Source organism: Narcine bancroftii, chromosome 2 (genome assembly GCF_036971445.1).
Source record: "Narcine bancroftii isolate sNarBan1 chromosome 2, sNarBan1.hap1, whole genome shotgun sequence".
Classification (NCBI taxonomy): domain Eukaryota; kingdom Metazoa; phylum Chordata; class Chondrichthyes; order Torpediniformes; family Narcinidae; genus Narcine; species Narcine bancroftii.
In genome coordinates this window covers 365,547,855-365,568,965 of record NC_091470.1, presented here as the reverse complement: position 1 = coordinate 365,568,965, position 21,111 = coordinate 365,547,855, and the positions used below count along the sequence as shown (strand labels likewise).

At 40.8% G+C, this 21,111-nt stretch overlaps 1 protein-coding gene across 17 annotated transcripts in view; it reads left to right on the top strand.

Annotated features, from left to right (window-relative positions):
• The window catches only part of LOC138755825 (intermembrane lipid transfer protein VPS13B-like), a 1,263,706-nt gene that overhangs the window by 120,196 nt on the left and 1,122,399 nt on the right, over window positions 1–21,111 (top strand). For all 17 annotated transcript variants that reach the window (XR_011352575.1, XM_069922506.1, XM_069922508.1 and 14 more), the window contains one exon: window positions 3,699–3,819. Coding sequence is in view for 16 of the 17 variants with exons in the window: in XM_069922506.1 (XP_069778607.1) it covers window positions 3,699–3,819 (121 nt within the window). In the remaining variant the exon portion in view is untranslated. The remainder of the gene's footprint in view (window positions 1–3,698; window positions 3,820–21,111) is intronic.

Here is a 21,111-nt window from a genome sequence, read left to right as displayed (position 1 = left end):
ATTCGATTAGGCACGGTTTGGTGATACTTCTCAAAGTGGGCATAGAAGGTGTTCAGCTCCTCATTGACTGGGCATTTCTACCCACGGATGATGTCTGACCTGCTGAGTTCTGCCAGATGCTGAAATCAAGATTTCAGCATCTGCAGCTTTTATGTTTCTCTTTTTCTTTGGCTTGGCTTCGCGGACGAAGCTTTATGGAGGGGTAAATGTCCACGTCAGCTGCAGGCTCGTTTATGGCTGACAAGTCCGATGCGGGACAGGCAGACACGGTTGCAGCGGTTGCAGGGGAAAATTGGTTAGTTGGAGTTGGGTGTTGGGTTTTTCCTCCTTTGTCTTTTGTCAGTGAGGTGGGCTCTGCGGTCTTCTTCAAAGGAGGTTGCTGCCCGCCGAACTGTGAGGCGCCAAGATGCATGGTTGGAGGCGATATCAGCCCACTGGCGGTGGTCAGTGTGGCAGGCACCAAGAGATTTCTTTAGGTAGTCCTTGTACCTCTTCTTTGGTGCACCTCTGTCACGGTGGCCAGTGGAGAGATCGCCATATAACACGATTTTGGGAAGGCGATGGTCCTCCATTCTGGAGACGTGACCTACCCAGCGCAGTTGAATCTTCAGCAGCGTGGACTCGATGCTGTCGGCCTGTGCCATCTCGAATATTTCGATGTTAAGGATGAAGTCACTCCAGTGAATGTTCATAAGATCTGTCTTATTGTCAGATTCTATCTCTGGACATTAGGTGAAGTAAAAATCAGAAAAAAATAATTTATTTTGATTTTCTTTTATTATGTTTTACTTTCATCTTAGAAGGACTGGAACAAGTTTAATCTTTTCTGCACGAAGGTGCATTGCCTGCAATACATCAGTGGTTGTGCTGTTCAGAATAAGTGGTGTAGAATTTCACACCATTGACGCATGTTTGTCATGACTTCAGGCTGCAGTTACTTCATTTTCTTTCTATGGCTTTTACTTTAAACACAGATGAAATCTGCAAGGGGTTTAACTTCTGTGGTTTACATTGGTTTTCCTTGTTTGGTGACATTTGGTGATAGACTCTTGTTTTGTTGACGATTGAGGTAACTATCCTTTCCTGCTAAAGTGATCTGATGTCTGTCTTAGTACTTTAGAAATTTGGCTCGGACTTGAAAGATGAACAGTCATTTGCCACAAGTTTGCTTATTTTGGGAGATGTTTGCTGTTCTAGGAGTCTGATAGAGCATGATGCTTCATGGGGAAGCTTCAATTAGACCCGATGGAGGGGATGTAATTGATTTGTTTGAGCTGTTGGAGATTGTTTTGTGAGCAAACTTGTAGGCTAGTCTGAGGGTGGATAAAGTTTCAAATGTTTTGTTTAACAGGGCCACAATTTACACCAGTCCAATAATACTTTTGGTAGGAATCGTTACCATTTTTGATAAAATGGTGTTCTTTTTTACTTCCTCCACGTTTTCTTGCCAAATTCACATTAAAGAGCGATTTAGTTGAAAAGATTGCAAAGGCATTCATGTTAACCTTGCTCCACCAGCTAACACTATGAATCTTTTTTTGTTTATTGAAAGAATGTTTAAATTATTTAAATAACTTGTGTCCTCTGATCTTTTTGGGTGGGAATTCGTTGATTTCCATTGTGGGTTTTGCTTATTTTCAGGTTACCAAGAACGTGATGTGGAGCAGACTATTTGGCCTTTCAAACTTGCTCTGCCTGTCAGTAATATCCAATCTTGCCTTAAGCACCGTTTTCCTGCTAATCTTTCCACTCTGAATCTCATTGTTGACATGTTTGGTAAACTCCAGCTGTAGATAATGTTAATGAGTTTGTCATATTCATTATACAATGTGCATCGGCAGTGAAATCCTTGCTGCAGCTGAACAGGTATATCAGGGACAGACATTATCAGTGACAGATGGAAATATACTGGAGAAACATAACAGTATAAATGACTCAGCCTTCACAGATTTTTTGGGGAGCAAGTTCCCAAGATTTTTAATCCTGGAGAGAAGAAAGTGGTCCTTAACTCTGCCTGAAATGGGCAACCATTTATTTTGAAACTACACCCATGAGTGTTGAACACGTCCACTAGAGTCAACATCTCTTTAACCTTCACTGACAATCTTGTACAGTTCAATGAGATAATTTTTCATTTTTAAAAATTCCTGACAAGTCCAGGCACATTCTACTAAATTGTTCTTTATCTATCAACATCTCAGGAATCAACCCTGAAAACTTGACACCACGTTCCAATGGCTACTGTAATCTTGCTTTAATACAATCAAAACAATGGTCGTGCTCCATGTGCTAACCTCACCAACAGCTTAAAAAAATGTACCAACATTACCCTTTTTGAAATCAAAGCAAAAATTCTTAATTTCTTGTGTTCCCTATGCCTCCGATCCCTTTATACCTCAACAGTTTGTGGTATTATTTAAGTCATTATTTGCTATTCTTTTTCTTCCATTGTATTTTTTGACCTCATACTCAATCTGTCAATATCTGCTCACTTCACTGAACATATTTATAATCTCTTTGCAGCCTCTTCAGAACATAGAACATTACAGCAAAGTACAGGTCCTTCAGCCCACAATGTTGTGGCAACCTATGTCAATCAACTCCACAACAATCTAATTTTCCATACCTCACAACCATAACTCTCTTTTTCTCACAATCATGTGCCCGCTTTCGAATGTCCGTATTGTATCAGCGTTCACCACCACCTCTCGCAATGCATTCCAGGCACCCACCACTCTCTTCCTGACAACTTGCTATTTTTATATCAGGAAGTTTGGCTCGTGATGTTAATTGTAAGGGAATGTGTGAATGTTTATGAATTTCAGCTGAAATGTAGGCCTTAATTAAATGTTATTACTGTGCATGCTAGGTTATCTAACAGATGACATTTGATCTGAAATTCCAGGAGATTTAGTAATTGTATTGAACAATTCATTAGTCGCAAAAGGAGACAAGAAATGAATGAAAAGGTCAGAAAGAATTCCAGATCTGAATGTTTAGGTGGTCACTGGTGTGTTAAAGTGGAGTGAAGTGCAAAGGGTCAGAGTTGGGGGAAGGGAAGTTGTGGAAGAATGTTGTAGTGATTGTGAGAAGTGAGGCCATGAAAGGATCTGAAGATGAGAACTTGAGAGCATTGGTGCAGTTAAATGTTGCAGATTTGAAACCTATTGTTTTCTGTTGTGAGTGGATACATGTTTGGAAGCTCTGGTTGGGTTTAAAGGGTGCCACCAATTTGATTCAGGGTGAGACATTGACACAAAGGATAAAGATTGAATTGCAGGTGAGGATCCAGTACAGTATATGTAACAATGGCTTTGTTTTTGTCCAGGAGGAATCAAGCCCTGTTTCAGAGAGGATGTCAGGAAAGTTGGGTGATAAGAAAGGCATGTGAGGTTGGAAGTATCAAGTGGGTTGTCGAAGTAGAGGAGGATTTCTTCCCTTATGACATTTGATTCCAATTTTTCTGTAATCTCCTATAATATAGAGGAGAGGATGAAAGGGAGATCCTGGGGTGACTTGATATGATTCAGAGAAGCATTGTTAAACTTTAAATGGCATTTGAATTTTGAGTAGTCTCGAATTTTCCAGGTAATGGAAACAACTATTTTGTTATAAATACAAAAAATATATATAATCCAGTTGAATTGAAGCTTTTGGGTGGTGCATTTAAATTAGCCAAATTTGTTGCTGTTTTGCAGAATGAACATGAGAGCTGTGGATCCAGTTCAACCACTCGAAGCACGACAGAGAGCATAAAATCAGCAGCGAAAACTCGTCGCATCCAGCAAGTAACTTCAATTGACCCTGACTTACCTCCAGGTAAGTAACATGAAAGGATATGATCCAGAAAAAGCCGGGGAGTACAATAATAGACAACAGATAATAGGTGTAGGATTAGGACATTTGGCCCTTCGAGCCAACACTGCCATTTACTGTGATTATAGCTGATCATCTACAATCAGTACCCCATTCCTCCTTCTCCCCCATATCCCTTGACTCCACTCTCTTTGAGGGTTCTTTCGAACTCTTTCTTGAAAGCATCTAGAAAAATGGCCTCCGCTGCTTTCTGAGGCAGAACATATCTCAGGTTCACAACTCTCTGGGTGAAAAAGTTTTTCCTCAACTCTGTTCTAAGTGGCCTACCCCTTATTGTTAAAATATGGCCTCTGGTTCTGGACTTCCCCAACATCGGGAACATGTTTCCTGCCTCTAAACCCTTAATAATCTTACGTGTCATTCAGATCCCCTCTCATCCTTCTAAATTCCAGTGTATAGAAGCCCAGTCACTCCAATCTTTCAACATATGACTGTCCTGCCATCCCGGGAATTAATCTCATGAACCTACGCTGGCTCCTTCAATAATCAGAATATCCTTCCTCAAACCTGAAGACCAAAACTGCACACAATACTCCAGGTGTGGTCTCACGAGGGCCCTGTGCAGCTGCAGAAGGACCTCTTTGGTCCCCTTGTTATGAAGGCTTTCTTCACTGCCTGCTGTACCTGCATGCTCACTTTCAGTGACTGATGAACAAGGATACCTAGACCTTGTTGTATTTCCTCTTTTCCTAACTTGACATCATTCAGAGAGTAACCTGTCTTCCTGTTTTTGCCACCAAAATGGATAACCTCACATTTATCCACATTTTCACGACCACTAATAATAAAGAAAATATTAATCATAATAAAATATAAATAATAAAGGAAAGATTAATAGAAGATACAGTATTTTTGTGATCTGCTTTAACTCTTGTGAATTCTGAAGCTATTTTATCATTGCAAAGATGCCTTCCATCTCAGGGAATAGGTTGGCTATTAATGTCCATTGCCAACCCACACACTCCCAGAACTATCTTGACTGCACCTCCTCTCATCCTGCCTTCCGAAAGAACATTCATGCCACTCTCCCTATTTCTATGGCTTCCCTCATTGTATTATTCTGCGTCAACACCTTGATGCCTGTGCCTCTGAGATATTTTCCTCTTACCTTCACCATGACTTTCCATCTCCTGCAGTTGATGCCTCTCAACTGCATATCCCCTGTTTCCTGCATGTGCACTCATCCCCTCTTATTCCAGCTGAAGCAAGGATAGTGTGTGTCCCCCTCATCATTGCTTTTCCCCCCATCATCCTATACACACAATTTGTTTCCCATTGTAATTTTTGACGCCTTCAACAAGATTTGACTGCCAGACACATTTTGTGCACACGATCCTTTCAGCCATTCCAGAGTCATTTCCTTTGCAAATCCCTGCTTTTCTCTTCCATCTCCACTAACCACACACCTTGTCTTGCCTCTTTCCTATGCAACTGCCAGGGATGCAATACTTTCCTACCATTCATAAATCTTTCCTTTCCTACCATTCATGCATCTAAACAATCCTTCCACATGAAGCAGCAATCCACTTTGTCTTTATTGAATTCAATGTACAGCAAAACTCTTGGTACCCAGCATCTATAGGGATTTATAGATGCCGGGTAAGTGAATTTTCTGGTTGCCTAGGATTACGGATTGTGTGATCGGAGCACTGACTGTTGGGTGCTCCAATTTTAAACTTGCGTATTTTTTACACATTTATGTTCTGCAATTTTTTGCCAGTTGCTTGAATTCCAGAAAATGGGGGTTTTACTTCATGACTTTTGGTGCTTATGATGTGATTTGGAAGAACGAATACAGATTAGGTGACCAATTTTCAGAATATCTCCAATCATTCTGCATGGATGACTTGAACTTCCAATTTGCCCATCAGTTCACTTCTGTTAACAACTTACACTATGACCTTGTGGTGATATGTAATTCCACCACTAGGGCACCAGGGGGCATCCCAGTGACCTTGTCTCTAAAGCCGTCCAGAGCTACAGTCCAGCCTTCCAGGTTCGTCTTGCAGAGAGACAAGACCTCTTAGTGTACACATTAGTTGATTAAAGCTGTCTTATACTCGCACTGCTGCTGTGGTTATTGTCAGTACAGACCTGTTACACTTTCCAATCTCAGTTCAAGGAACAGCATGTTATTTTCTGCTTGGACACTCTGCAGCCCTTGAGACTCAAAACTAAGTTTCACAATTTCAGGTAAACAGCTTTTCTTATTTGTGTCTGAACCTGCCAGTTCTGATACAAAGTTATCCACAGGTAGCAAGAACTCAGTTTTTGTCTCTCCATGAATACTGTATGATTTGCTGGGTATTTCTATTTATTTTCAAATTTCCACAACTGCTGTATTCTCTATTCCACAGATATGGTGTTTTTTAAAATTCCTTCTACTTACTGCTTTGATCCATGTGTAAACCAGATGGCATTGAAGTGTCATTCGCTTTGTTCTCCCCACCCCTCTCTCCAATTTAAAATATGGTTGTTTTATCTCTTTCATAGTCCAGATGAAGGTCATTGACCTAAAATGTGAACCCTGATTCTATCCCCACAGTTGCTGTCTGACCCGCCACAAATTTTCTGTAATTAATTTTCATTTCTATTGATTTGTTGACCAACATTTCAATTGTGGAGAAACATAAACCTCAAGTTTCTTTTAATTTGATCTTATCTTTCTTGGACTCTCCCATCAACTGAGGGATAAAAAGTTCTGTACAAACAGGAAGATAGGTACAGTTAGTAAAAAACGAGTCTGCAGATGCTGGAGAAGCTTGGCAAGTCACATAACTTCCATTTGAAATATGTTGGTTAGTTGTGCTGACAGAGTTGACCCAGATTATTGAAGTAAAACATAAAAAATTGCAAACACCTCTCTTTCCCCCTCCTTTCACCTTGCCATCTCTCCTTGATCACTGCTCTCTCTTCTCCAACCTTCACCTCCTTCCTTTGTGACCACCCCTCCCCCAATTCTTTTGTTGCACCCCTGCCGATACTTTTCCACACCTTAATGAAGGGCTCAAGTCCAAAATGTCGGTGATGTATCTTTACCTTTGCTACATAAAGGACACTGCTTGACCTGCTGAGTTTCTCCAGGCTTGTGATTTTACTAACCCACATGATTCACTGTTGAATCTCTGGATCAATAATTCTAGTCTCAGGAAACTGAGCAAAATCAATCTGCTGAATAAACTCAGCAGGTTCAGCAATGTCAGTGGAAGAAAAAGATTAGTCAACATTTTGGGACAAAACCCAATAGATTTTTTTTGTTCCAGATTCCAGCATCCGCAATCTCTTATGTTTCACATTTTGCCACCACGTTACTGGTCCTTCAAACACCCTTTTCTTGCTTAAATTGACTTTTAATGTCATTTATGAGTGTTGTGGTGATCAGAAAGAATTTGTGATTCTGAGGATGTTCAATCAAATAATCATTGCTTCCAAATAGAAATATGTAGTTTAATAAATGTTTGTTCCTTTCATTGTTTGTTATGAGTTCTAAATTAGTAAACTGCTTGTGGATAATTTGCAACTGAATGTCATATTTTGATGTTTTAAATTCTGGGATTTGGAGGACCTCAGTTTTCTTCAGGCTGACTTCCAGGCCAAACATTTTGGCAGTTTCCGCAAAACAGGACGTCAAGCGCTGAAGAGCTGGCTCTGAATGGGCAACTAAAGCGGCATCGTCTGCAAAGAGTAGTTCATGGACAAGTTGCTCTTGTGTCTTGGTGTGAGCTTGCAGGCGCCTCAGATTGAAGAGACTGCCATCCGTACGGTTCCGGATGTAAACAGCGTCTTCATTTTTGAGGTCTTTCATGGCTTGTTTCAGCATCATGCTGAAGAAGATTGAAAAGAGGGTTGGTGCGAGAACGCAGCCTTGCTTCACGCCATTGTTAATGGAGAAGGGTTCAGAGAGCTTATTGCTGCATCTGACCCGACCTTGTTGGTTATCGTGCAGTTGGATAACCATGTTGAGGAACTTTGGGGGGCATCCGATGCGCTCTAGTATTTGCCAAAGCCATTTCCTGAAGAAAACTGAGGTCCTCCATCAGCCAGCTCCCCACCATGACTACCAGCCCCCCCACATTTCCATCGGGCACACAAAACTCAAAACGGTCAACCAGTTTACCTATCTCGGCTGCACCATTTCATCGGATGCAAGGATCAACAACGAGATAGACAACAGACTCGCCAAGGCAAATAGCGCCTTTGGAAGACTACACAAAAGAGTCTGGAAAAACAAGCAACTGAAAAACCTCACAAAGATTAGCGTATACAGAGCAGTTGTCATACCCACACTCCTGTTCGGCTCCGAATCATGAGTCCTCTACTGGCATCACCTACGGCTCCTAGAACACTTCCACCAGCATTGTCTCTGCTCCATCCTCATCATTCATTGGAGCGACTTCATCCCTAACATCGAAGTACTCGAGATGGCAGAGCCCGACAGCATCGAATCCACGCTGCTGAAGATCCAACTGCACTAGGTAGGTCATGTCTCCAGAATGGAGGACCATCGCCTTCCCAAGATCGTGTTATATGGCAAGCTCTCCACTGGCCACCGTGACAGAGGTGCACCAAAGAAGAGGTACAAGGACTGCCTAAAAAAATCTCTTGGTGCTTGCCACATTGACCACCGCCAGTGGGCTGATATCGCCTCAAACCATGCATCTTGGCGCCTCACAGTTCGGCGGGCAGCAACCTCCTTTGAAGAAGACCGCAGAGCCCACCTCACTGACAAAAGTCAAAGGAGGAAAAACCCAACACCCAACCCCAACCAACCAATTTTCCATTGCAACCGCTGCAACTGTGCCTGCCTGTCCCGCATCGGACTTGTCAGCCACAAACGAGCCTGCAACTGACGTGGACATTACCCCTCCATAAATCTTAGTCCGTGAAGCCAAGCCAAAGAAGAAATTCTGGGATTCATAGCAAGAGGATTTGAGAACAGAGGGCAGAGATCCTGCTGCAGCTGGACAAGGCCTTGGTGAGACCAGACCTGGGGCACTGCATGCAGTTTTTGTCGCCTTATCTGAGGAAGGACATCCTCATCATGGGTTGGGGGGGAGGGGCAGAGAAGGTTCACTAGACTGATACCAGGGATGGAAGGACTTGCATATGAAGATAGACTAGGCTTGTATTCTCTGGAATTTAGAAGAATGAGGGAGGATCTTATAGAAACATACAAAATTCTTAAGGGTTTAGACAGACTAGACGCAGGTAGGTGGTTTCCAATGCTGGGACAAACCAGAACCAGGGGGTCACAGTTTAAGGATAAGGGGGAAGCTTTTGAGGACTGAGATGAGGAAAAATTTCTTCTCTCAGAGGGTGGTGGATCTGTGGAATTCTTTGCCACAGGAAGTGGTTGAGGCTGGTTCCTTCTCAATATTTAAGAGTAGGTTAGATTTGGTCCTTGTGGCTAAGGGGATCAAGGGGTATGGGGAGAAGGCAGGAACTGGATACTGATCAGCCATGATTAGGTGGAGTAGGCTTGAAGGGCCAAATGGCCTACTCCTGCACCTATTTTTCTATGTTGCTATAATTCATGTAGAAAGCTTCCTATTGTGGTGTCTTAAAATAAGTATTGATAAAAAAATTGTATGATTTCTGGGTTGAATAAAATTCAGATTTTAAGGATTGGTAGCACTTGCAAAAGAGACACAAAGCAGGTTCTGGTCAAAGTCTTTGTTTAGAGATTTTATTGATCTTCAGGTGCATCATTTAAAACAGTGGTATTTAACTTGACTAGAGAACACTATTTTAGGTCTTGGAATCAGTTTGTGCATTTGTTCAAAGTGTCAGACAGATGGATCCAATGGGCTCACTGCACCTCAAATGCCAGACTAAGGATAGTTTGCTGCTTTGATCTTAATTGGTATTTACATTATTTCTGCCGAGATATGAATGTTATTTTTCTAAGTGGAACTGCCGACATTGATATTCAGAGGAGTTCATATTTTGGGATCACTCTTAAAAAAAGAGTGTTTAAATCCTTCTTGTCCATGAAGATCTTTCTTAAATACTTTTTAAAACTGTTTCATGAATCAAGATGTCATTGGGCAACACTGGCATTTATTGTCCATCCTTAATTTCCATAGGTCTGGATCACAATGACCAGACCAAGGAAGGATGGCAGATTTCCTTCCTGAAGGGCAGAAGTGAAGCAGATGGTTTCACAGCAGTGTTGTAGTTTCATGCCTGCTGTGACTGAAAACAGCTTCCGAAAATACCAGATTTATTTAATTACATCAATATAAATTCACCATTTACTCAGGTGGGATTCAAACTCTCATCCCTGGGTTAATAGTTTAGAACTCGACTGGTGCAATAACAACCTCAATGTTGAAGTTCACACTGGAGTTTATCCAGCCTTTTCACTGACTTCACCTTCCATTTCAATCTATCTTAATTTATTTCTAGTCTTTCTTCTTATTCTTCAGCACTCCACAATCCACTGCCAACCCCACCTCTCCTCATCAATCAAGCTTTTTATATGTTCTTTTACAACACATTTGTTTCATCATGTTTTCTGACTCTTGTTGGTTGAAATTTTCCCTTCACTATTCCTCTCATTTTTATACTTTGCACATGTGGTAATTTCTTCCAGTTTCACCAAAAGACTTGTATCTGACACATCTTGTCTGTTTTCACCCTTGAAATAAATTTGTTTTTTGTTTAAATTCCCGTTGATATGGTTACAATTCAGAACTGGAAACTTGATTGAAAGCTCTCAAGATTAGTCTTCGGTGCCAGTTGTCTGCCATTGAGTTTTCATCCCCTTAATACTGGAAAAAATTAGGTCAAGCTTTAAAACATGTACATTGGGCCATGTAAAATCTGTTCGCAGATGGTCAATGTATGTAGGCTCAAGAAGACTATTGGCTGGGATATCAATTGGGTGGAACCAGAAACAACACATTTTGCTATTTATATTTGAAGGCTCGGTTGATTCATTTGATTAGATACATGGTTTTATTATCTGTCAATGTGGGACCCAATCCTGCGTTCTTTGAATATAACTGGAATAATTTCTGGCACTTCCCAAAATCAGAATAATAAGAGAACGTTTTGCCTCCTCTCCCAACCAGCTCCCCCTGCGCACACCCTGCACACACATCTCAATAAGAACATTTCAACGACTAGAATTCAAGTTTATGGACATCTGGTTGTCCAAGTACAACCCAATGTAACAGTGTTCTCCAGTCCTTAGTGGAAAAACACACAGACACACATACAGGCAAACAATACATATGTAGGACAAGCATTACAGCTTTACAATTAAATAAAAAATATTGTTTCATGAATATGAGAGCCTCGGATGGTTAGTGCAAGCATTTCCTTTAGTCATTCAGTATTTTCACTGCCTGTGGGAAGAAGTGTTCTTCAGTCCGGTACTGGCTCTAATATTCCTGTATCTCTTCTCCTTTTGGCTACTCAGGTAATTTCGCTAAATCTGAGCAACCTTCTTTCAGCTTCTGTCATTTCTATGTCTCTCAATGTTATACCTGTTGCTTTGATAAGCATCTTCTGCTGCATTGGTTCTCTGAAAGATGCGAGTGGAGATTGGACATGCAGTCTCCTTAGAGTTTGTTCAGATGTTTAATTTTGACCCTTTAAACTGATACTGCTTCACTAGGAAGATCTGCAATCATGAAACAGTTATCATTCCCAATTCATCCTTGTCTTAAAAAGATCTTGATCCCTATTTGATATGATTCCCATGATTGAGTATTCAGCCAGATAGTTAAGTGTTTTCCCATAATAACTGACATCATTGTGCAGCTTCTACTGTAAGGGAATTTGTTGATGTTCCTTGCATCTTTTCTTCAAGCTGAAGTGTTTCTATTGCTTCGTGTTGTTTAAACAGCTCTGCTTTGATTAATAAGCTCTTAAATAAGATCTATATTAGGGTAAAACAGATTGCTGGAAGCTCATCAGGTAAACCAGCATATGGAAACAAATTGTGCAACTGGATATTTTGGGTTGTGACCCTGAATCAAGACTGTGAAGACTTGGGAAAGATTGACACTGTGTACTGCTACATAATAGCAGATGGAGGCTGGTTGGGAACAGGTGGAACCAATTGAGGAAGGGATGATGAAAAGATGGAACCCAATGTGGTAGTGGAGGGGTGTGAGGTGGGTGGGAAGGAATTGAGAAAAGAACAAAGAAAGAAAAAACTTCAAAGAGGCAAACAGGATAGCATGTGCGAGGGCGTGAACACCCATGACAAGGGTTGCCTGAAATTGGAAAAATCCGGGCTCATTCCACTCAGTTGCAAGATGCCCAAAATAAGATTATCTTCCAATTTGTGTTTGGCTTCCTTATGGCAATGGAGATACTGAGGGCAGTCGAGTCATTTTGGGAGTTGAAAGTGAGTTAAAATGAAGTTTGGGATGACTGTTACAGACAGGGCAGGTGCTCCTCAGAACAATCACATAGTTTGCGTCTGTTCTCATCATTGTAAAGGAGGCCATGTCACAAGTAATGAATGCAGAAGTTTAAGAGGTGCAGGTGAACTTCTGCCTCTCCTGGAAGGGGAGGTCCCTGATGTCGAGGAGATAGGGGAAGGCACTGGAATTTCTCTTCCTGCAATTGCAGGTCAGATTGCCTGGGGATAGGGAGGGGTGGGTGAAGAGGGACAAGCAGGTTCCCAAAGAGGGCAGTCCCTACAGAACGCATGATGTGGGGGAGAGGGAAGATGGTGGGATGACCGTGGAGATGGTGGAAATGATATGTTGGATGTGGAGGCTGGTGGGGTGAAAGGTGAGGACCAAGGGAACTCTATTGCTGTCCTATCTGGGGAGATGGGGTGGGGTCAGAGCCCACGGGTAAGAAATGGAACAAATATTTGTGAGACTCTATCAACTGTGGCTGAAGGGAAGGCATGTTTCTGAAAAAGGAGGATTTTGCAGGAGCAAAATAATGAGACAGAATGTTGAGAAAATTTTTTCCTCCAGTCATAAATAATAGGAATGGTAACCAAGGCAGGGAAATGCTTCTCTTGCAGAATGTGGGTCGTCAGGAAAGCCAGCAGTATCCCTTACTACTTCATTTGCGAGAAGTGCATCCAGCTGCAGCTCCTGACAACTGGAGTTAAGGAATTGGATCTGGAGTTGGATGATCTCCAGATCCTTCGAGAGGCAGAGGGATGATAGACAGGAGTCACAGGGAAACTATCACACCTAGGAGGCAGGAGGAGGGTGATAGTCAGGAGAGGGAAAGGGAGCAGGCAGGCAGTACAGGGCACCCCTGTGGCCATTCTCCTCAATTGCAAATATGCCATTTTGGATACACTTGGTGGTGGTGGGGGGGGGAGGGGGGATTGCTTACCAGGGACAAGCCACGGCGATCAGGTCTCTGGCATGGAGTCTGTTCCTGTGGCTAAAAAGGGAAGGGAAGAGAAGAGGCGAGCTCTAGTGATAGGGGATTCCAAAGTTAGGGGGACAGATAAGAGGTTCTGTGGAAGAAATCATATATCCTGCATGGTACGTTGCCTCCCTGGTGCCAAGGTGTGAGACATCTCTGATCAAGTTCAGGGCATTCTCAGGAGGGAAGGTGAGCAGCCAGATATCGTGGTCCATAAAGCAACAAATTACATGAGTTGAAAAGATGAGGAGGTGCTGCAAGGAGAGTTAGGTACAAGGTTGAATGATAGGATCTCCATGGTGTGATCTCAGGATTACTGCCAATACCATGTGCTAGTGAGGTTAGAAATAGGAGGATAATGTGTCTAAAAACATGGTGCAGGAGGGAGGACTTCAGGTTTCTGGAAAATTGGATTCTTTTCCAAAGCAGGTGGGACCTGTTTCGACGGGACGATTTGCATCTGAACTGGAGAGGGACTAATTTCCTTGTGGGCAGATTTGTTAGTGCTGCTCCAGTGGGTTTAAACTAGATTTGCAGGGGGTGGGAACCAGAGTTCCAGAGCAGATAGAGGAATGAGGATGGAAAATATCATGTGAAAATTGCATGCACCATTAGAAGTGATGGCAATGTTCTCAGGTGCATCTATTTCAATGCAAGGAATATTGTAGGAAAGGCAGATGAGCTTAGAGCATGGACTGGCATGTGGAATTATGTCATTGTGGCCATTAGTGAACCTTGGTTGCAGAAGGGGCAGGACTGGCAGCTCATTGTTCTGGGCTTCTGTTGCTTTAGACACGATAGAACAAGGGGGATGAAATGGGGAGGAAGGGCATTACTCATCAGGGAAAATATCACAGCTGTGCTCAGGCAGGACAGACCAGAGGGCTCATCTATTGATGCTATGTGGGTGGAGCTGAGGAATGGGAAAGCTATGACCACACTCATGGGGTTATTATTTTAGCCATACAATAATCAACGAGAATTGGAGGAGTAAATCTGTAGAGAGATAGCAGACTGATGCAGAAAAATAAGGTTGAAATAGTTGGAGATTTTAATTTTCCACATATTGATTGGGACTTCCATACTGTAAAAGGGCTGGGGTTTGTTAAATGTATTCAGGAAAGTTTTCTAAATCAATATATAGATTTATATATTGAGAGAGAATATCTCAACTAGAGAGAATGCAATACTGGATCTCCTTTTAGGGAATGAAACAGGACAGGTGAGTGACAAAAGTATGTGTAGGGGAACATTGTATTTTCAGTGATCAGAACGCCATTAGTTTCAAGTTAATTATGGAGAAAGATAGGTCTGGGCCTCAGGTTGAGATTCTAAATTGGAAAAAGGCTAAATTTGAGCAAATGAGAAAAGATCTAGAATGTGTCAATTGGGATGATGTTTTCAGGCAAGGATGTGCGAGGTAAGTGGAGGACCTTCAAAGCTGAAATTTTGAGAGTATAGAATTTGTATGTTCCTGTCATAATCAAAAACACGATTAGCAGGCATAGAGAACCTTGGTTTTCGAGGAATGTTGGGGATCCAGTTTGGAAAAAGACAAAAGTGTACAGTTGGTATGGGCAACTTAGAACAAATGAGGTACTTGAGGAGTAGTTTAAAAAATGCAAGAAAAATCAGGAAACCTAAAAAAAATAGACATGGTTGGCAGAAAATGTGAAGGAAAATCTTGAGTTTTTACAGGTATATTAAGAGCAAAAGGATAGTAAGGGACAAAATTGGTCCCCTTGAAGATTAGAGTGGTCCACTTTGTATGGAGCCAACTGAGATTGGGGAAATCGTAAATGCTTTTTTTCCTCAGTATTCACTCAGGAAACAGGCATGGAGTCGTGGGAAGTAAGGAAAAAGAGCAGTGAGGTCATGGAAATTATACAGATTAAAGAGGAGGAAGTGCTTGCTGTCTTAAAGTGAATAAGGGTGGATAAATCCCTGGGGCCTGACAAGATATTCCCTCAGATTTGAGGGAGGCTAATGTAGAAATTACAGAGGCTCTGGCAGAAATATTTAAAATGTCCTTAGCCATGGTATGATGTGGAAGATTGGAGGATGGCTCAAGTTGTTTTGTTGTTTAAAAAAGGCTCCAAAAGTAACCCTGGAAATTATTGGCTGATGAACCTGATGTCATTGGTTGGTAAATTATTGAAATTATTGAAAGGTATTCTAAGAGATCGGATATAGTTATTTAGATAGCCAGAAACTGATTAGGGATAGTCAACATGACTTTATAGAGTTTTTCAAGGAGGTTACCAGGAAAGTTGATGAAGGAAAAGCTGTGGATGTTGTCTACATGGACTTCAGTAAAGTCTTTGATAAGGTGCTACATGGGTGGTTAGATGAGACAGTTCAGATGGGAAGGTTCAGACTTGAGATATTCCTGGTGAAGTAGTGAACTGGATTCGACAATGGCTGGATGGGAGAAGCCTGGGAATCGTGGTGGAAAATTGCATCTCAGATTGGAGGCCTGTGACTAGTGGTGCCTCAGGGATTGGTTCTGGGACCATTATTGTTTGTTATCTATATCAGTGATCTGGATGATAGTGTGGTAAATTGAATCAGCAAGTTTGCAGATGACACTAAGATTGGACGCACTGTGGACTGCGAAGGTTTTCAAAGCTTGCAGAGGGATCTGGATCAGCTGGTAAAATGGTCTGAAAAATGGCAGATGGAGTTTAATGCAAAAGAGTGTGAGGTGTTGCATTTTGGAAGAACAAACCAAGAAAAGACATACATGGTAAATGGTAGGGCACTGAGGAGTGTGGAAGAACAGAGGGATCTTGGAATATAGATACAGAATTCCCTGAAAGTGGTGTCACAGGTGGATAGAGTTGTAAAGAGAGCTTTTGGAATACTGGCCTTCATAAATAAAAGTATTGAGTATAAGAGTTGGGATATTATGGCAAAGTTGAATAAGACATTGGTGAGGTCAAATTTGAAGTATTGTTTGCAGTTTTGGTCAACTAACTACAGGAAAAATATCAATAACTAGAAAAAGTACAGAGAAGATTTACTTCGATGTTGCCTGAAACTGAGGAACTGAGTTGCAGGGAAAGGTTAAACAGGTTAGGATATTTATTCTGTGGAGCATAGAAGAATAAGGAGAGATTTGATAGAGGTATTTAAAATTATGAGGGGGATAGACAGAGAAAATGTTGTAGATGAGGTACAACCAAAGGGAAAGCTGAGGGGGAACATGGTTCTATGGTTCTCACAGATGTGGTGGAAACTGAAAATTATTAAAAAAAAAATATTTTATTTATAATTTTTCATAAAGGATATTTAGTCATATACCGCCACCTGCCAACGATGGCAGTTCACAATATCCTACACAGACAAGTTGGCAAGGGAATGGGATGGAGAACTGAAATGGGTGGCTACTGGGAGATCCACACTATTGTGGCGGTCAGAGCCAAGGTTCTCAACAAAGCAATCTCCCAGTCTGCGTCCAGTCTCTCCGATATAGAAGAGAGCACAATGGGAGCCCCGGATGCAATACTTGACCCCATGCAGATTTACAAGTGAAATGTTGCTTTATTGAAAGAACTGTTTGGGGACCCATTGCCTTGATGCCATCAAAAGAATTACTGCTGATTCTTGATTGTTATTCCATTTTCCCTGCCAAGTTCCAATTTCGACTTCTCTGTCTCTGAAATCCAAACTTCATTATCCATCCAACTATCAAGAAAGAGAGGCTCAATTGTAAGCATTTCGTTGAGTTTCTGTTGCCACATTTCTTGTCACTTTTTGATATCATTTTGCATTTGCTGCAGTTGCAATAAATAAAATAAAAATGTAAATAGACAAGGGTAAAACCTAACCAATGTGTTATACTTTTTTAAATTTTGCAGAGGGTGCCAAATCTTTGAATTTTTGGGATAAAAAATAATTTAATGTATTTAAAATAGAGTGCGACATTTGCCATGTCATTGCAACCTTTGTGATATATTTTGTTTGTTTTGAAAAAGACCAGTGTAACTTAAATTTATCATGTTTTCACAGCTTGATAAGAAAGGTTTAAGGTCACAAATATTTTTTTGAAAGAAAAGCTATGTTTCAGTGTTGCACTGAGACATTGTTGTATTTTCAATTTTTTTAAATTTATTGATCATAATAATATAAAAATATGAATAAATACATAGTATTTTACCCCACATAGCCCCGACCCCCCCCAACCCCCCACTAAACTACCCCAAAAGAAAGAAAAGAATAAATAAAGAAGAGATCGAATAACATAAATAACCACCAATTTTTGTCATGACTTGGCAACACCATCAATTTGTGGGAAAAAAGCTACTACAAATTCACCTCATATAATTTATACGTGGGCTGACGGAGGACCTCAGTCATGACTACCAGCCCCCCCACATCTCCATCGGGCACACAAAACGGTCAACCAGCTTACCTATCTCGGCTGCACCATTTCATCGGATGCAAGGATCGACAACGAGATAGACAACAGACTCGCCAAGGTAAATAGTGCCTTTGGAAGACTACACAAAAGAGCCTGGAAAAACAACCAACTTAAAAACCTCACAAAGATTAGCGTATACAGAGCCGTTGTCATACCCACACTCCTGTTCGGCTCCGAATCATGGGTCCTCTACCTATGACTCCTAGAACGCTTCCACCAGCATTGTCTCTGCTCCATCCTCAACATTCATTGGAGCGACTTCATCACCAACATCGAAGTACTCAAGATGGCAGAGGTCGACAGCATCGAGTCCACGCTGCTGAAGATCCAGCTGCGCTGGGTGGGTCACGTCTCCAGAATGGAGGACCATCGCCTTCCCAAGATCGTGTTATATGGTGAGCTCTCCACTGGCCACCGTGACAGAGGTGCACCAAAGAAGAGGTACAAGGACTGCCTAAAAAAATCTCTTGGTGCTTGCCACATTGACCACTGCCAGTGGGCTGATATCGCCTCAAACCGTGAATCTTGGCGCCTCACAGTTCGGCGGGCAGCAACCTCCTTTGAAGAAGACCGCAGAGCCCACCTCACTGACAAAAGACAAAGGAGGAAAAACCCAACACCCAACCCCAACCAACCAATTTTCCCCTGCAACTGCTGCAACCGTGTCTGCCTGTCCCGCATTGGACTTGTCAGCCACAAACGAGCCTGCAGCTGACGTGGACATTTACCCCCTCCATAAATCTTCGACAGCGAAGCCAAGCCAAAAAGAAAAAGAAGAATTTATATGTGGGCTTCAGGTTTTAACAAAGAAAGAATAATTATTACTTAAATTATATATGATCTTTTCCAATGAAATACAAGGTCCAGCAACCACAAACAAAATCTGATGACTGTGGCCAACCTGGGTGTGGTGTTTGGACCAACGCTGTTCAAGACCGCAGGAGGAGACTGTAGCCGCAATTATGGATATCAAGTTTCAGAATATAGTTGTTGAGATTTTAATAGAAAACTACGAAAAGGTAAGTCTTTGAGGAAACATATCCCACTGATCCTCCAAAAACTGGTTCAGAGAGAGTGGAGAATCCGTATCATAGGAGATTTAATCCTATGTTTTTGCGAAATCTTGAATTTATTAAATTTATGAGGGATCAGACATAGTTGTTTTTGAAAATAAATGTAGATTCAGATGATAGTAAATTTGGTTTATGGGATTCTTTGAAAGCTTATTTGCGGGGACAGATTATTAGTTACACAGCTAAAATTAAAAAACAACAAATGGTTGAGACTAGTAAATTGGAGAAGGAGATAGAGATTTTGGAAAAAGATTTGCAGCGGGACTCTACAGAAGTTAAGAAAGCTCGTTTAATTAAATTGAAATTACAGTATAATTCATTACAGACTTATAAATTTGAGAAATTCATGCAGAGAACTAAACAGCGTTATTATGAGTTGGGTGAGAGAGCCCACAAAGTGTTAGCTTGGCAGTTAAAAACAGAGCAAGTTTCAAGAACAATAAATGCTATTAGACATGATTCAATGATTACATAAAAACCTCAGGAAATTAATTATTAATTTCATACATTTTATGATAAATTGCATATTTATAAAGCTAAAATTGATAATATTTTGTCTGATTTAGCTTTACCTTCCTTGAAGAATGTGGATGTTAAGGAATTAGAAGCCTTCTTTACAGTTACAGAAGTGAGGGAAGCACTTCGATCTATGTCTAGTGGGAAGTCTCCTGGAGAGGATGGTTTTACTTCTGAATTTTACAAAGAATTTCAGGATTTATTAATCTATTGATAGATGTATCAAAACAGGCAACGGTGATTGCTCTTTTCTAGAGCAATTATTAAAGTTATTTGTAAGAAGGATAGAAATCTATTAACAGTGGGATCTTATCGACCTATTTCTCTATTAAATGTAGATTAAAAAATTGTTGCCAAGGGTCTGGCTAATAGATTAGCTAAATACTTACCAGATTTGATTCATGTAGATCAGGCAGGTTTTATTAAAAATTGGTATTCAGCAGATAATATTGTTCAGTTGATTTCTGTAATTAATAATTCTCAGGAGTGATTCAACCAACCTATGGTAATTGCTCATTTTGCAGAATAGGACTTTGATAGAGTGGAGTTTTTTGTTTAAAGTTTTGGAGAAGTTCAACTTTGGGCCTCTTTTTACTGGTTGGATTAAGGCTTTATATAAAAATCCTACGGCTAGAGTTGTGACAAATGGACAGGTATCTTCTTCTTTTGTATTATCTAGATCGACTAGACAGGGCTGTCCTTTGTCACCAGCTGTATTTGCATTGGCTGTTGAATCTTTGGCTCAGTTAATTAGAAAAGATGGGAATATTAAGGTTGGAGGCTGATGAATATAAAATAACTTTTGCAGATGACATTTTGATATATTTAACACAACCTTTGAAATGTTTGGGGAGTCTGCAAGATCGATTGGAGCAGTTTGGTGAAATATCAGGATATAAAATTAACTGGGAAAAAAGTGAAATTATGCTTTTGGTTGATGTGGATTACTGGTTTTGTAGGCATATTGCAAAATTCAAGTGGTCTGATTGGATTAAATATTTAGGTATTATAGTAGATAGTAAGTATAATCATCTATATGAACGGAGACATTTTTGTATTGATGCAAGGATAATTAAATGTCAAAAGATGCCCATATGCTTTCAGCTGCCAAAATTATAATAATACTTTTTCCTCCATAAAGACTGAAGCATGAAAAGTATTAAATGGGAGTATTGGGTCAGAATAATATCAAGAAGGGACTCTTATTGACGTGTCAAATCATAAAGGAACCATTTTGTTATCATAGAAAAATAGAAAACAATTTCCTATTTTTCTATCTCTTGAAAATAAAGTGGAAAATAAATTACTGAAAAATTCATTTGAACTTGGATCAAAAGATGAAAGTCCTATAGATTGGTTACAGAAGATAGAACAGTGCAGCACCAAGCAAGCCCTTTGGCCTAAATTGCTGTGCCAACCCATATAAATGTACTCCACGGCCAAGCTAACTCTTCCCTCCATCATAGCCCCTCCATGTGCTTATCTGAGTACTTTAAATCTCTATGGCATCAGCCTCAATCACTACCCTCAGCAATGCATTCAAAGTACTCACAACTCTGTGTGTGTGTGTTTATGTATATGTGTGCATGTATAAAACTATCTTCATCCAGTCACCTGAAACAGATCAGCTCAGATATTGACCAATGCTGCCCTGGGGAAAAAATACTGTTCACCTTTATCTATGTCCCTCATAATCTTTTGCACCTATTAAATCACCTCTCATTCTCCAAGGAGAAGAACTTGGCTCGCTGAACCTTTCCTTGTTTGATATGCTCTCTCATCCAGGCAGCACTCTAAATCCCTCTGTGCTCTTTCTAAAGCTTTCACATCCTTCCTATAATGAGGTCATTAGAACTGAGCACATAC